Consider the following 18314-nt stretch of genomic DNA (forward strand, 5'->3'; position numbering starts at 1 on the left):
CTAGCAAGTGAAAATCAAATTACGACATTTGCGGGTAACTCTTTCAAAAAACCTGCAGAAGGTGTACAGGGCACGGAAAGTCTAGCAAGTTAAGATCAAGACGGACAACGTCCACTTTAACGGTAGTTATCTATAACCCATTATCCCATACGTGCAAGCGATTTATAATTCTGCTTCTTGAAATAGATCGCTAAAGCGGTTATCTCGACTGAGTTTGTTAGAAGAGTTAATTAGTTAACGTATTAACGGATACTACCGGTGACTTTGACGGTGGCTATTTATAGTTCATATTCCATGCATGTAAGCAAATTTTGTAATAGTTTATATATTTATTTTGCAATAGATAGCTATAGTGATTATCTCGACTAAGTTCGTAATTGGAGTCAATCCGTTAATATATTAACGGATAATAACGACTTTAACAGTGGTTATTTATAGCCCATATCCCATACATATAAGAGTTTTTAAATTGCTTTTTGCAACAAATAGGTAATTACCTCGGCCGAGTTCGTTAATCCGTTAACTTCTTAACGAGTAACATGATTATAACGGTAGCTATCCATATTCCATACATATATTTGGCGTGATCCGTTGTACTGTCTTTACCATAATTTATTTCAAAGGAGCTCCTTCTTGACTAAGCGGTTAGCGTACGCGCCTTTGGCGTGGGAGACCCGGGTTCGATTCCCGTAGGGAGCTCATATGGCTCGGATTCCATGTTAATCAATAGGTCGCGTCTCATATAGCCTCGCTGCTGAAAGAGACGTTAAACTCAAAAATCAAATCAAATTTATTTAAAATTAAAAACCATTGTTCTTTCTGATTCAAACTAAGTTAACTTAAATGACAATGAGCAGATAAGGAATCATAAATTCAGCCGTGACATTATCGTTTTGAATTGATAACTACACTATAATTCTGAATTACAACAATAGATGTAGCATCAATTAACTCCATGGTTATACAATAAATTTACTTTTCTTCACTGTACTTCAAGTTGGAAAATAGTTGTTAATCAGATTATAATAATAGTAACAAGCTGTTATGTTAAAATCACGTAACCATCTTTATGTTCTAATGTCCTAAAATGGACATCGCAGTAAAAATATATATGAATGTAAGTTGCTCTAAGTTTTAAATACTTTTTAGTTTAAGTTGCGATATTTGCTCAGTATTGTAAGTTAGTCCTTTTAACCAGAAGCACAAGAAGTAACCTATGGAATAAACAAATTGATTATTATTAAGCTTTAGATCACATGTGTAGAGAATATCTTTCGACTGCAAAGTCAAGCAATCCCATAGAACTTAAGCTGTTTTGGTTCCGCTCTAAAATTAGGCTTTTTTTAAAAAAAATAACAATCTCATGGCGGCTCGTGAGTGGAGTGAACAGTATGAAATAATTTAAGTAAAGAACGAGACTCGGTCAACTGTTACAATTCGAAATCAACCTAGGTACAGTAAAGAATACAAAGGAGGCAAGTCTAAAACAAGAAATATCGAATCTTTGATTACTGACTCACGGAATTTTATAGAATATCGAAACATGGAATTTACTACCGAGTCATCTGTTTGAAAGATATAACTAATGTACAAAATTTCGAAATCATTCCAAACGAAGACAACTTACGGAATTTGAGAATACGCAAAAATTATATTAGGTAACTACAAGCCCCCCCCCCAAAAAAACGGAAAATTTTGCATTTTCTTTTATTTTTTTCCTCGAGACACCAGATGACGTTGTGAAATAAGTACAATCCCGTTGAAAACGGAACGTATGATCACCCTACTCTTGAGGAAAATTACATCAGTAAAAATTTAAATTTTATCGTACAAGATAGGTAAATAACGCTTCCTACAACTTTGCAAAACTGCATGCAAGAATTAATACATTAGGAAAGCTATTTTCTCTTAATTTATAGCCATAAAATTTAAATTTTTACCGATGTGACTTCCCGAAGAGCCGCCATTGGAACAATCACAATGGCACACACAACCTTTATATTTAGGCCAGGTCACATCAGGATTATGACCATTGTGAAAATAAAGTCCCTACATCTTTGAGACCTTGGCATAAAACTGAGCTAATATTCAGAATAATTTTACGCAATGAAAGTTCCTTGGGACATAATTTTTCAATCGAATTCTCTCTCTCTCTCTCTCTTTCCAGAATTTCATTTTTTCTTACAGTATTAATATAAATTGAATTTTTAATATAATGCAGACTTGATTCCAAAATACGTATAATAAATTCTTAAACTTTTTTCGTGTCAAAATCAATTACTCGAATAAAAATCCCGGTAAAGGTGAATCTTTCCCACTGTTCTTTTATTAAATTGCCTAATTTTAAACACATATTTCTTGAAAAGTAAAATAATCTCGACACAGAAAGTCTTTCTGGAAAAATTAAGTAACATAAGGTAACTTATGTTACTTAATTTTCCCTGACGAAGATCGGCTTGAAGGTCAGGGGAACGTACGAGTACTACCGCAAAATCTGTAGATTAATATTGTTTTCACAGTATTAGATAAAAAAAAAATTGCAGTAAACACACCCGTCAGATTTTAGCAGGATAAGATTTAAATAGCAAAGAAAGTATTAAGATAATTTTGTCTAGGTTTGTTCGCTCGGCTCTGATTTTCACAATTATTGAATTTCAAAACCTTGCTCCCCTGTGGTCATACCACTGATCACACTAGGGTTACGTGATGCACATGCATTGCTAGCCATTTATCGGCTTCTGCGTCTACTTATTGCGTAGTCCCTGTAATGTTATAATTCCATCACGGTTCCGCTTTCTGGTTTAGTATAAAGTATTTTACGGCCTATAAGACGCGCCTTAATTTTTAAGCACTTTTTTTTTAATACAGTAACATTTTACCATTTTCATTATTAGATTGCAAAGCTAGACTGAAAAAAATTTTAATTTATAAAACCGAACTATGTGTTATTGAAATTAGTTTGTATCGTATGCACGGCGAAAGAGCCAATCAGCGTTTGGTGAGGAACGATGTTTCGTCGTGAGTAGGTTGGCGCTGCAATCGGTTTTCGAGCGTGGCGTCATGGATTATCGACTAACAGATCGACTGGTTAGTTCCATCGTCGCATATTAGAGGCGCTACAGTTCGCTTTGTTTCCAGTTTTTCGCAGAGTTTACGATTTGTATAACGATACGTATAAGTTAGCGGAGGACCATGGAGCATGGAAGCTTCTCAGCTGCGGCAAGTGACCTGCCAATAAAGGCAGAATACCTATGATGATGATGATTTATGACAAAATTAGGTTCCATTGGTGTACTTACTGGCTTGCAATTTTCCATATTGAATCGTTTCTGTACATTTTTCAAATAGGTTGTTTGGTTTAAGGTTGTAACATCTTGTTCTAAATCTTGATGGATGCTTATCCCTAAGTAATTGGACACCCTTCCCAGATCTTTCATTTGAATTTTTTTGCCAACTTCTCTTTTAACTCTCTAACAAGATTTTCTTCAGCCCTAATATAAGTACATCATCAACAAAAACTAACAAATATACTCGTTCGTTATTCATGGTTTTGACATACAAACAATAATCATTTTTGGACCTAACAAAACCCTGTTTCACCAAGAAACTACTGAATGTATCATTCCATATTCGAGGGGATCTTTTCAAACCATATGTGGACTTGTTCAACTTCACTACATGATTTTGTTTACATTCAAACCCTTTTGGTGGTATCATAAAAACTTCTTCCTTAATTTCACCATTTTAGAAAGCTCCTTTAACGTCCATTTGATAAATTGGTAACCTTAACTTGTTAGCTACAGCTAATAAAATTCTTTCATACACTGAAAATAAATTCAACTTAAGAGCTGGTACATACAAAACATTTTCAATTACTGAAATTACCCATTGTGTACCGTCAAAAGCTTTTACTTTCACTGTACCAACACCCAACGCATATGTTTCTGATCCATCACCAATTTTGACTGACCTTTGTACATCTAAACTTTTGTAAGTGGTAAACATTTCTTTCTTACAACACATGTGCTCTGTTGCACCACTATCTACAAACCAATCTGCACTGTTTACTTCTCTACTGACATAAGCGGACATGAATGCATTTGATGACGTTTTGTTTTTGCGACCTGCCTTCTCTTTTCCCAATTTTACAAAACAATTTTTAAATATGTGACCAGGTTTTTTGCAAAACTTACACACACGGGTTTATCCTTTTCACTTTGCTGCAATGGACAATGACGCTTAAAATGACCACCACCACACAAAAAACACTTTATATTTGGCCTTGCACTTCTTGAAGCACTACCGGTTGCCGAATCACTATCTCTGACTTTCTCTCTGGTACCGGTGATTTTTTTTTTCCGTATCCAGCCTTGGCTGCAAAAGCACAAGTTCCATTTTCCTCACTGCAATCTGTAGATATTGAATTCTTCAACCTTTCTTCTTCCACCATTAATCTTGAAATAAGTTCATTCACAGGCTGTTTCTCTGCTGGTAGCGACTCCCACGCAGTGGCTAGAAATTTGTACTCCTCCGGCAGAGACATTAGTATCTTCGTAATCTGCATATTATCTGAAACGTTTTCACCCATAGATTTCAGTCTAGAACAAATGTCCTGGATCTTTGAAATAAAGTCAGCTACACTTTCACCGTCAAATTTTAGATTGAAAAATTGCTACTGCAGCAGATGAAGACACTTCAGATTTTTTTTCATACACTAACAGAAGCTTTTCCCACATACCCCTTGCACTATTACACGCTAGTAAATGTGGCAACACTTGCTCTTCTACAGACGTCACTAAGAACTCCTGTGCTTTGCTGTCCCTTGTCTTGAATTCTTTAAGTTCTTTTTCAAATACTGCCGCGCTTTTACCATCTTCTTGCTTAGGTTCTGTTCCTGTAACTGTATCATACAACCCTCTAGATTTCAGCACTACTGTAGTCTGAAACTTCCACACACTCCAGTTAGACTGCCCTTTTAACATTAATTTTTGACTTTCCATTGTCCCAGCGACACAATACTTTTTCACAACAACAGAACTTTATTATTGGCAACAACCAACTTCAACAAATTTCGAGTGAGAACAGTCACAATCGCTAGTTGCACTTTTCACTTACTACAATGCTCTTGTGCCTGGACCACATAACCTCTTAAAAATTGGGAATACGATACACAGGAACTTGATTATTTAATGGTTTTATTTTGACTAAATGTTAGTAGTACAAACAAGAACGTTTTCAATTATTTTAACATCTTAGCACACATCTCTTTGCACTAGGCAGTCTGTCTCTCTCCTTCTTCTTTTTGCGAACACACACAAAAACTTCACTGTTGCCAGATACAAAACTAAACATTATATTTGCAATATCTAACAGATAGGCTTCCAGCGGCATCGAATATATGGCCATTTTTAAGACTGGCTGGAATTTTAAATCAAACACTGGACATTTTTATATTAATTTCGAGTATAAGACACACCTGAATTTTGGAGGTAATTTTTCGAAGAAAAAAGTGCGTCTTGTAGTCCGTAAAATACGGTAATCATTTATGGTCACATAGGGTTGCCAGATTTGTAAAATCAGAAAGGAGGACACTTTGACTTTAAAAAAAAATCACTTAAAAAATGCTTTTACCGAAACTTAAGTTTGCTTCCAGGTTATATCAAACAGCACATTTTAAAGGAAAAGAAAAACATAATATAGAAATTAATACATTATTAAAGTAAACTTATACAAAAAGTGTAACTACAAAATGATGACCCACTAGCAGGCAGAAATACTAATGATAATTTTTGTCCGTTAAGAGCTGTTTCTATCAATGATTTGTCACTTATGAACCTATTATACATTCTGGCACACTAACATGTTTCAGAATCATCATCACTGCTATAATTCATACAGATTTGAAGTTCAGCCTTCACAGTATCAACACTAAGTCTATTTCTAACATCCGTCCAAAGTAATTTCATTCTTGAGAATATTCTTTCACATACTGCATTACAGTTCGATATGGAGAAAATGTAAGATGCTATGACCAACACTTCTTAAAAATTCGTGCATACTTTTCTTCATCAGATACAAGTTCCTGAAGATTTCCAGACAAAATTATTTCTTTCAGTAAACAATATTCATCATAGAATTCATCCATGTTAAGATCTTCAATTTTTAGCTTTCTAACAGCAGACAGCAAGGAGTCAAATGAAGGAATTTGGTTTGTGATTGTGACTTTAACGTCCCTTTCAGCAGCGAGGCTATATGAGAAGAATTTGGTTCGTTACGTCATGATACTAATAACTTATTTATTCTACCTCGATTCTCGCAACCTTGAAACTTCGTTGACTTATTTTATTAATTAGTCTCAAAACTCGAAAAATAGGACAAAAGCGTGTCCGGCTTAGGTACAAAGCCTAACATCAATTTTTATGTCCAAAGACCGGACGGTCCGGCTAAGAGCCGGACGTCTGGCAACTCTATGCTAACACGATCACTATAAAAACAAATAGTCCAATGAGAAATTGTACTACGGCCCATTATTAACTCACCGCGAACCTCATGTAAAGCACTGTGCATTTCAGTCGCATTTTTGTCATGTAAAGTTCCAGACTTAATGTAAGACCGCTTATCGTTAACAGACGGGAGTACCCGCAACATCTGCAGCCTCCAAGTTTTAACACTCCTCACAGACAAGATCTATATATTACAGAACTTATAAACACACATCCTGCTGCCTCATGAACTTAAGTTCGAATTACGAAAGATTTATTGCATTTGTCGTTCAGTACACAATATTGGCAACCTGTGAATTAATTTTAAAATAACCCTCGAATTTAATTTCTCCGAGTTCGAGTTCGCCTCTTAATTAATGTAAAATCCTTCGTCTAATACTTTTATTGATCAAAGCAAATTAATCAATCAAGTGAACGTTTTAATTCCAGCTGTTCGTTAACGTTTAAAATAACATCAGAAATAACAGTCAAAGTGTCAATAGAAACTATGCAAATAAAATAATAATAATAACTATAATAATAACACACTGAAATGTACTTACATGTGGTCCGACATCGACTGCAGTCTTTCCACCGAGATTTATCACTCGCCCATCTGCAGTGAAAAGCAAGTTAACTCCCTTCTCTCCAGGTGATCCGCCTTTTTAAACAAGACAGAAAAAAAAAGTGAAAAACTAGATCACTTGATTTACATTTTTCTACCTAATGATTCGTAACGAAAGATAGGTAAATATTGTAGTATAGTTCAAAACATGAAATCATCAAACATGATTATGGGAGACTTCCAAAATTTACACAAGCTACATTCAACTTCAAATTCCTTTATTTAGAAGTGAGGTTTACCAAAAGATTGTTTTAATACTTAATCAAAATTTAAAATTTACAAATATATATGTGAAGATGCATCTAATTCACTTCGGCATGTAAAACAGCATAGTTGTGTGTATGCAAAAAAATATTTTTCCATTTGTTGACAATTCTCAAACAATCGAAAAGAACATCATTAAGTGACTGAAACTCCAGTCAATTACATCATAGACAAGGAACAAAAAGTTTCTCATCACAAAGCAATATTTCACCTTGTTTCATAGTTATTTTGGATCATTAGGCCAAACTTCAGCTATTTATCTTTATTTTCAGAAACCTGTAGATGTAACAGCACATTTATTGAAACAATTTAATTATCTTCGGTATGTAAGAGAATTAAATAAGTAACTAAATAACTTGTGATTCCTCTTTTGCATAAGCGTTACCGAACAGATACCTAATTTTGCTTACCATGGAGACCATAAGGTGATAATACCCTCCTTTCTGTCAGAATAGATAGCGTAAGAGGTCTGCGAAACAAGAACTTCCTTATCACTCCATCACCACCTTTGTATTTCCCACGACCTCCAGAATTTTCTCTCAAGCTAAACTGTTGAAGAATTACAGGATATCTTCTCTCTACAATTTCTGGATCCGTAATGCGAGTATTGGTCATGTGAGTATGGCATCCACCACGACCATGCCAAGTTGGACCCTTCCAAAGAAAAGGAAACTAACTGTATATTTATGATCATTTATTGTACATATAATCAGCTCATAAAAAAGGGAAAATTGAATATCTAAAGCGAAAATAAAATATATTAATGTTTTAGAAAAATCAGGATTACCCGCTCCACCGTTCATATTCCTTAGAAGAACGCTAAACTTCAGTAAGTTTTATGCTTTATTCTAGAAAGTGATTTGTACGTATTTGTAGTTACACAACACTCATAATCTTAGGTATTATGTTTCCTGTAGAAAAGATTGCCAAAGATTATTTTATTTAAACAACAAATGCATACGAATTCATCCTCTATTTGTCACCTATGTCTATCATTTCTCTTGAATTAATGTAATTCCACCATTGCTTTATTTTTTGCTTAATCTTCACAATAGACTTTAGAAGTCACCTTGTAAGACTATAGAATTCAAAGTCTGCAATAATTGTTCACGCATTTTTTAAAGATATTACACGAGTTGCCTTAACCTCCAACATTCTGCTTCTTTGTGTTTTTGTATGAGTTTCTAAATGTAATTATTTGCCTTCTATTTATTTACGAGATAGCTTAGGTATGTACATTCTGGTTCAAATACGTTAGGCATTTATCTGTACAATTATCTGGAAAATAATATGTCCCCTTTTCTCAGGAACTTGTAAAACATTTTCATTCAGCTTTACTTTTAATGCACAAATTGGATCATGGTCAAATGGAACAACTACAATAACAGCATATCAATTATAATGCAAAACTGTAACTTCCAAAATACCACAAGATGTTTCTCCAGCAGATATCAATAGAAACAAACATGAAGTCTAGTTAGATGTAACAGTTTCTTTTGACTGTCTCTTAATGTTTCTTATGATTTCAACAGAAATCTTGAACAATTGTATTTTCGAAGTAAATGCATATCGAGGAAAGAGAACATCGTTAACCATGTCGCGGATACTGAAATATGGACTAGTCATCACAAATTCTTAGCATTACAAGTCCAAATACCTATGTGAGATTAATTTTGCAATGTACAGAAAACTGGATATCTTTTGTCTTAACTTTGATTATATCAAAAATGTGTTTGTTGTACCTAATTGTCAAATACACCGTGATTCAAACTGATGTGAACGATAAGTAAATGTTCTATAAGTGATAATACTCTGTCAACAATGAAATCTCTACGGAAATACTTTCAATATTATCCTCAAGTTTTGTTTGGAACGAGCGTAGTAGTTTAAAATTTATTCGCTAGGTGGCAGAGTGATTAGTTCTAAGATGGCTGCCTGTGGTTTTACATTTTGCGTTTTACAGTTTCACGTTTTAGGTCTGTTGTTAGTGTTCAACACAAAATTTCATAAAGATCCACCATCAAATAACTCCATACGTAAGTGGTATGACAAATTCAACAGACTGGGATGCATTTGTAAAGAAAAATCGCCCGGTAGGCCGTCCACTTCTGAGGCAGATGTCGAAAGGGTTCGAACCAGTTTTCAACGCAGCCCACAAAAGTCAACAAGAAGAGGTAGCAAAAAGCTTCAAATGCCTCAAACAACTATTTGGCGTGTAGTGCGTAAACATTTCAAGATGTATCCGTATCGAGTGCAGTTGTTACAACACTTAACACCTAATGATCACACGTATCGCAAGACTTTTTGTGAGTCATTTCAAGAGTTGTGCAGTGTTGATGATGATTTTTTGGCCAGACTTTGTTTCATTGATGATGCTACGTTCCACGTGACAGGAAGAGTGAATAAACAAAATGTTCGCATTTGGGGAACAGAGAAGCCTCACCAAATCTGTGAAATTGTGCGTGATTCACCGAAGATGAATGTGTTTTGTGCAATTCTTCATCGTACTTTGACGAAGGAACTGTGACTGGACAAACATTTCTACAAATGCTTACTACGTGCCTTATGCCACAGCTCGAACATGACAGTGCAAACTTTATCTATCAGTTGAATGGAGCTCCATGTCACTTTAATCACAATGTCAGAAATTCTCTCAACAACAGACTGCCACACCGCTGGATTGGGCGGTCAGGTAAAAATGATCATCAGCTTCTACGTTGGTCACCAAGATCACCGGACTTAACCCTGCGATTTTTTTTTTCAGTGCAAGCTGTTGATGCAAACATGTTGAAACGGGTCTGGGCGGAATTGGAATACCGAATTGATGTATGCAGGGTAACAAAGGGGGTCCATACAGAACATTTGTGATGTACTAATTTCTTTTTTATCACAAAAACTTGGAGATTTTTAGCATTTAACTGTAAGATTTGAAACTATTTGGATGATTAATAAAAAAGCTATAAGGAGTTGTAATCGTTCACATCATTTTGAATCACACTGTATTTAAAATTATAAAGAACAATGGCGCTTTGTACCTTAAAACTAACTTGACATTTCCAAATTAAATTTATCTGTATCTGACATAAGACTCCCAAACATTAGATGTCTCAAGATACAACCTAACAAAACCAAGGAAAGCATTTTTATTAACCGACTTCATTTATTTATTTATTTATTTATTTATTTATTTATTTAATGGAAGTTCTCTGTTTAACCTGTATGTATGTATGCATTTTTGTTTGTAGGGTTGTTCGCCAGTATATCGAAAACTGTTGGTCATATTTCGATGCGGTTTTCGTTAATTGAATAATCTATTTCAAGATTTTTTTAATGTATAGAACATTTAAAAGAAATTATAATTATTATTTAAAAAATCGAATAAATAATTTATGCAACGCCTAATGAAAAACCTATCCTAAATCGCTGCAACCAGAAATTCAACAAGGCAAGGTGGTTGCGTTCAATCAAGGAGTTAAGGACCCTTTTAAGCCAACTTTCTCTAAATGGTTTAACATTGGTGATGGATGTTCAGGTCATTGTGATGTAATGACTATTTACATGCCGATCTCGCTCAACTTTTGCCAGAATATCACCCACTTTTCTGTGATTGGTCGCTCATTGGAGGAGCATCTTGGACATTGAAATTTCCAGAATGAAAACGATTTTCTAGGTGTTGCTTTCTACAACGTATCTTGCCCATAAACAGTACAAATTTCTTTACTAGCCTGCGTAACTTATGCGCCTTTATCGAAATAAAATTACAAAATGTAGACCAACTTTGAAGTAATTTTACTCATCTTCACAGCGCAATATCTTACGTCTGTTACTAAGAATTCCAATACATTTTGCACATCTATTAGCCTCAAATGACGTTAGGCTGGACTTGCTACGACTGATATATCCTACAATTTAGGATACTAACACCACCTCATGCGCAAACGACTATCGACTTTTTAAATTATGTGATATTTTGATGTGGTTTTCCCTAACATAATGAGCTATTCTCAAGAAATGGTCTTACCTATAAAAATAATAATAAAAAGATTGATAATAAATTATTACGCATTTCTATACGCATGATTCGAACAGAGATATTTTATAGGAAGTTAGTGTTCTACGTTTCCTTTAGACATCAAACTGCAAACCGACTTCAAGAATAGGCACTAAAAAGCAGCAAAAATTAAAACCTCTAAAATGCAGATAATAATAACAAGGAGCTTGAAAGTAGAAAATAATTTATTACTATTATCTACAAAATTCTTTTGAAGTCTTGCTAAGCCAAACATATTAATGCCTCATAGAATTATCATCGAAACAATTTTATATTAGGCATTAATTTGTTCGGCTTGGAACGACATCAAAATTTTTTTATAACAATAATAATAAATTATTCTATGTTTTTAAGCGCTTTATTATTTTCGTTGTTTTCTTTATAGTGCTTTTATTATTTTCTGCCTTTTAGTGCCTTTCTTTGAAGTAGAATTGATATTTCTTTAAAGTTTTTTTATTATTATCGATGAGAAAGTTGAAAAGATATCGCTTACAGTGTCATTCGACTCAACTAAGTGCAGAATTTCCTTGCCTTTCAAACATAATGTAAAGAAGCATCTTTTATGTCTTATCCAATATGGTATCTAACTTACCCATTGGATTATAACGAATACTACAATTAGTTATACAGGCAATTTGTATATAGGGTATAAGTGTCATTTATATAATTAATCTATTCTGGGGAGAAGAGATACTTTTTTGGTTTCCTTACTTTTTTACTTATTTTCGCTTGTTCCTTTATTCTGTGCGTTCGTTCATAGTTATTATATTTACCTAGGTACATATAGTTTCATTGCACTTCATATCGTACAAAACGTTATACACTGCCTCTGTGTATACTTAAGATTTCTCTGTGTATTTATATGTAACATATAGCTCTGCGTACTTCAAACGTTTCACGTCTTATACACAAATTATGTATAAGGAAAATAATTTTACGTACTTTCCCGTTGTTTTATTTATTTAGATCCTAATATTTTGCTCCCTTTTGCTTCTGTGAGCTTGTTCCGAGAATTTCAACTTTTGAAACTTAAACCGAGTGAAAGAATTGATTATTGCTTATTTAACGTGTTGCTTATTTAATCTCATTCTCACAGACATTCTATTGGAAACAACTTCTCAAAGTCTCTGCAAGAACTCCTAAGAACTTCAAGCATACACTTATGAATGATGCAGTTATCGACATACGTAGAACTAGGGAGCCGAAATTAAATCTTGACTAAGGATCACTAGAAAAAAGTTGGAATTGTAAGAAACATGATAAACATTGCTTAATACGAAGTAAGTTCAAAAGTACACACAAATTTTCTATACTACGATGAAAGATTTTTCAGCAATTTTTCATAAGTGCAAGAAATTAATCAAATAAATTGATTGGCTATCTGAATTCTAATGGCAAGTTCAAAAATTTTCTTCGTTAGTCTACAAATGTATTTTTCGTAAGTGTATGTTTAAATTCAGTTCTTAGGAGCTCTTACAGATACTTTAAGGAGTTTCTCCAGTGGAACATCTGTGAGCAAGAAATTAAATAAGCAATATGTGAATTCCCACTCGATTTCCGTTTTAAAAAATGAAATCTTCGGAAGAAGCTCTCAGGAGCAAAAGTGAACGAAATATTAGGATTCCAAACAAATACAAATACAGTATGTAAATTTTTTTTTTATTATTATTATTTTTCCGTGTTCTTTATTTTTATATATTGTAGTGTTAGGTGGTGTCATAAAGAGAGACATTTCAATTTAATGTAACTTAATGTACTATATTTCCAGGAACAACCTTTTCGAGGCGAATTTTATTAACAGTAATAGTTTCTTTGCAAGTCAAAACATTGAGTGAAAAGTTGAATGTTTTGTAAGTATAACTCCTTTTATAAACCACCTTCTAGTGTCTCTATATGTAGGCTTTAAATATTTTTTTCACCATATAGCTGCTGTAGGTTATTATAATTATATAAAGGTACTGTGGTAAATTAAATTTAGATCATAAAGTCTGACCTGCATAACAGTTAATTTACATTTTATATTTGGAACCGAATTTGAGTTACATTAAGACATTACCTTATTACCTATTATTATATTCAAATACTAGCTAAAATGCCAACTCTTCGCATTTGAAGAATAGGTTTATGGGAAGTATTTAAAGCTGTTCCTTACTTAGGATACGCTTTTAAATGAAATGATAAAAACCTGTAACCCATAATACGTGATAATCTATTTTTGGCATAATTTTTGAACCCTTCACCTACTTAGGATACGTCCTGCAATCAAAGTAATATTATAAATACCTACCTCTAGATAGGAACTATGTTTCAAAATTCATTTCAAACAGGTCAGCCATTTCCCCGTGATGCGATTACAAATAATAGATAACATCAATTTCAATGTGAGGGAAAAAATATAGAAAATTTTCCCCCTTCCGTTAAAACGGGAAATTTGAGAAACTCTGGAACCCTTCTTTTATTTGTAACTAACAGAATACCTGTTCTTCGCACGGAGAGAATAAGTTTCATTTTGGACATAAAGTACTAATGGGAGCTGAATTTGGATTTAAATAGCATCGGAAGTGTCACTGTTCGTCTCACAGAACCCGATAACTATGGATTCGACACTAATGAAATGACATCTTTGAGTTTTACGTCCTACGTTTATGTCAGCTAGGCTAAAGGAGACGGTGATGATGAGAAATGAATTAAATGGTGGAATAAAAATGTGGGAGGAAATGGGAGAACCCCAAGGAAACCCACGCACGTGGTGTTTGTTTTTCACAAGGATTCAACACTAATACCAGTCATTTTCCTATGTCTTTCCCTTCCTCCTTCCCCAAGTTGCGGGGCTGAATTTGGATTTAAATGGTATTGGAAGTGTCACTGTTTGTCTCAACGACCCTGAAAACTATGGATTCGACACTAATATCGATCATTTTCGATCGTTTTTATATATGTATCCCACTTTCCTCTCTCTCAAGTTGCAGGGCTGAATTTGGATTTAAAGGGCATCGGAAGTGTCACTGTTCGCCTTAACGATCTCGAAAACTATGGATTCAACACTGATATCGAGCATTTTTAAACATCTCGTCCTCCCCCTCCTCTAAGTTGCACAGTCAAAGTGAAATGATAAAAAACATCCTAGGTTCGAACGTTATCTATGTTGAAAATTTGATCGAGATTGGTCAGGTGGTTTAAGAGTTATTGAGTCACAAACTTCATTTTTATATAAATAGATAAGAAGTTTAATGAGTTCCATGTTCTTAACTTGACGTATGGCTCCCATGCTTCCCCCTCCACTGTATGCATTTTAATTAAATTGTCATGATAAAAATCTAAATTATCCCATAGTTCATTCACTCTTGTACCAGAAACCATGCAGCGATGTAGAAGAAGTTGACCGGATATCATCGTTATATTAATTTTTATTATTGATATATACATTTAATTGTAAAATGTCTTCACTTTTCAAGCAATTTACAAAAAAAAAAAAAAAAAAAGTTATCAATTCATCTACTATTTCATCAAACTATGATTTGAAAACATAAAATATCGTAAAATAAACTTTGAATACTGAGGATATGTTACAAATACTTACAGCTCCAGCTCCTCCTGCCACAGTTTCATAATATCCCCATCCTTCATCACCAAAAGTAATATTATTCATACAGCCACAGGAGGCAGCACAAGCATCAAAAGCTTTCAGTACTACATCTACTAATCTTTGAGAAGTTAAGACGTTTCCACCAACTACTGCGGCATTCTCAGACGGATCTAAGATCGATCCTTTAGGCACAATAACTTTAACAGGATTCAAACAACCCTTTAAAAAAAAGAAAGGAAAACAGATAATATTAATAGCTTCGTACTAATTAGATACCATACTTATTTCTATTTGTATTTGTGTATAAGCGGCTCGGGGAAACATAATAGCATATCACATTTTCTGGAAGAATCACTCAAAGAAATAGAGTACTTGATATTTAGATTTATATGTATATCATTGTTGTCGCATTCTTACTTCTTTTGATATTTGTGTGGATTGTTATTCTATTGAATAATAATACTATCGAATAATAGAATAAGCTGTCATGGAAATCCATTAGCATTGCACTGCAAAATAGTTATTAGAAATATTACTTAGTGTTATAGGTGACTAGAATCTAGGTCTGCACCTTAAAGATATAAAACTTCAATTGAAGTTATGAAAGATAAAAGTATTAGGTAAGTTTAGCGCATAACATCTTATTTTTGTCTTTAATATTATAGAAAATCATTTCTTCAACTCCTGTAAAAAAATTATGTCGTTATCTTAGTTTAGATAGACACAAATTTGTAAAATTTACAGAAGAAATGTTTATGTTCGGAAAACCAAAGTATAAGTTCTCGAAATATATCGGGATCTTGCCAGCCACATGTATAATAGATAGGAATACAAAATGTAATGTGTACTCTTTATCACATTATACTCCATAAGGAACCCATAATGAAATAAAGTGCTATGTGAAGGCAGTGCACAAAGTGATTATAGAAGTGTCGCAAAGCTGTGCAATATGGAAGACTTGTGTTTTTATGTCGTACGAAGTGTTTTTCTGCTATCAGTGTTTATGCGTATACTCACCACCGCTGACGCGTCTTTTCCCTACAGACGCACCCCGCGCTAGAGCACGGTTCCCCTGCTCCGCTCCTACCCTGGTTAGATAGAATCCTCGCTTTTTAGTGGCCAACTAACAGAAGTTAGTGTTTTTGTCTAGTTTTTGTGGTATAAGTCACCATGCTATATTTGTATCCATAACGGATAGGCCCTCCTAAAGTGAATCTGCGCCCACTAATGCAATCTCCCTTAAGAAGCATTTTGTAATATACTAAGACTTAAATTCCTCATGAAAGAAGTGAACATATCATGAAAGTAAGATTGTTCACCTAAATTGAGATTGCACGAAAATTTTGATCCACAATATAATTAAACTTTTAATTGCATATACATTAGTACTGAAAGTACATTAATGAAACAAATTTTATTTTTACTATTTCAAAAGTTTATATTACTGAGTACTTTTGTCCTAGAAATAATATGTCCTTTCATGGAGAATATGTGGCAATAACTTACTGAATCTTAAGGAGATTCTAGTTATGAATACTTTTGTAAAAATAACAAATTATTTTTTTTTTTTCATACCTCACAAAATCAAAAGAATTATCATAAAAAGTTATTACGACAACTTCTATTTGTATAAATGGAACAAAAGATTACTTTTGTTTTTATTTTTTTAGAATTTTAATATTTCTTTTCTGAACAGAAACCATGCGAGACGTAGACGTACAACTTAAACAAAGGTTCGAATCATATATGCTTTCACAGAAACTCGAAAATCAGAGTTCGCGGTGAAATAATATATGCATCATAAAGAGAAATTGTGATAGTAGTTCTGATGTCATTGCTAGCCTGTCGTGAAAATTAAATGAAAAAAAAATGAAATCTTTGAGTTTTACGTCCCATGGTTATGCCGGTTAGGCTAAAGGAAACGGTGATTATGAGAAATGAATGAAATGGTGGAATGAAGAAAGTGGGAGGAAACGGGAGAACCCCGAGAAAACCCACGCACACGGTGTTTGTCCACCACAAAGTTCACTTGGCGGGGGCTGGGATCGAACCCGGGACCCCAAGCACCAGAGGTGAACGCTCTACAACTGAGCCACCGCGGCCCCGAAAATGAAATGAAATCGTACAGTTTAACATCCGATGTTTATGCCATTTAGCTAGTTTATCGTAATGATCGCCTTCAACTCGTCGTCGTTAGCAGCAGAATGACATTCGTGACCTTCTTTACCTTTACAACAGTTTCTCTTTTTCTAAACTGTTCTCGTTCACACTGGATTTACCCTACACTTAATTAATTTTTTAAGCGATTTGTGCGCCTCTGAGTCTGAATTATAATTTGTCGAAGATGATTTGACGAAAATAGTGGTTTGATATTCTTCTCACGTGTGGAAATAAACAAAATCATATAGATATTCCCTATGGCGTATATAGTGAGAAGCTGGGGAACATAAACTCACACAGTTAACATAATAACGCATGCAGAGTCATATGTTAATATGAAGTACCCGAAATCTTGCATTACTTTTGCAACCACCTTATACACAACCTAATGTCCTTAGTTATACAGTCCACCCCAACAACATATACTTGGGAGCCTTCAGAAAAATGATAACTTTATTTTGTGCCGAGCGAATCATGCTGATTTTAGTCACGCACAATTATGTATAAAATTTTATTTATTTATTTGTTCATAGCTAATTCCATCTTAACTTGTATTTTTGAACATGAAGAAACATAACCTTCGGAACTGATTGGATGATTCACTGGGATGGAATTTAGTGAAAGCTATATGAGACGTTGACCTACAGTGTGGGATCCAGACTACACGGAACTACAACTGCCTGAGTACCAAATAATGAAAAACAGTTATTGTTATTCCTGTAAAAGAAGTAAATAGTAAATTCTTCTAATAAAACGTTAACTTTCTCCCGACACACCATTGGTTTCGTCGTAGACACCAATTGAAAGTAGAATTACAGCATGCTTGTAGTGATTAACAAAACACACTAGAGCTAAAGTGCTGTATTTATAGGTAATGGCATGACAATTTCACTGGCGACACTGATATTCTCGGCTGAGTCTATCAATAAAGAACTGCAAAAGCTACGAACTTGAGTTGTGATTCATTATTGCATTGCTGCCATAGTTATCAGATGATCTTCCGCTTCGCTGCTCCTGCAACGTCTTAACCCCTTCAGGACCATAAGGTTTCTAGGTTTTAAAAGATGTATTTTTTAATAATATAGGCTAAATGTAACATGTTAGTTCCAAAAATCAACAAGGCAAGTTCACCGAATCAATGGTTAC

General features: G+C 34.1%; 1 protein-coding gene across 1 annotated transcript in view; it reads right to left on the bottom strand.

Moving 5' to 3' along the window:
• Window positions 1–4270: 4270 nt before the first annotated feature.
• The window catches only part of LOC145677229 (5-oxoprolinase), a gene marked incomplete at its 5' end in the record, with an annotated part of 77279 nt that continues 63235 nt past the window's right edge, over window positions 4271–18314 (bottom strand). Inside the window, 4 exon segments of the mRNA XM_081747819.1 lie at window positions 4271–4598; window positions 7032–7143; window positions 7782–8025; window positions 15003–15227. Coding sequence (XP_081603945.1) covers window positions 4271–4598; window positions 7032–7143; window positions 7782–8025; window positions 15003–15227 — 909 coding nt within the window.

The sequence above is a fragment of the Thermobia domestica genome, unplaced genomic scaffold (genome assembly GCF_964235325.1).
Source record: "Thermobia domestica unplaced genomic scaffold, izTheDome1.hap1.1 HAP1_SCAFFOLD_710, whole genome shotgun sequence".
Taxonomy (NCBI): domain Eukaryota; kingdom Metazoa; phylum Arthropoda; class Insecta; order Zygentoma; family Lepismatidae; genus Thermobia; species Thermobia domestica.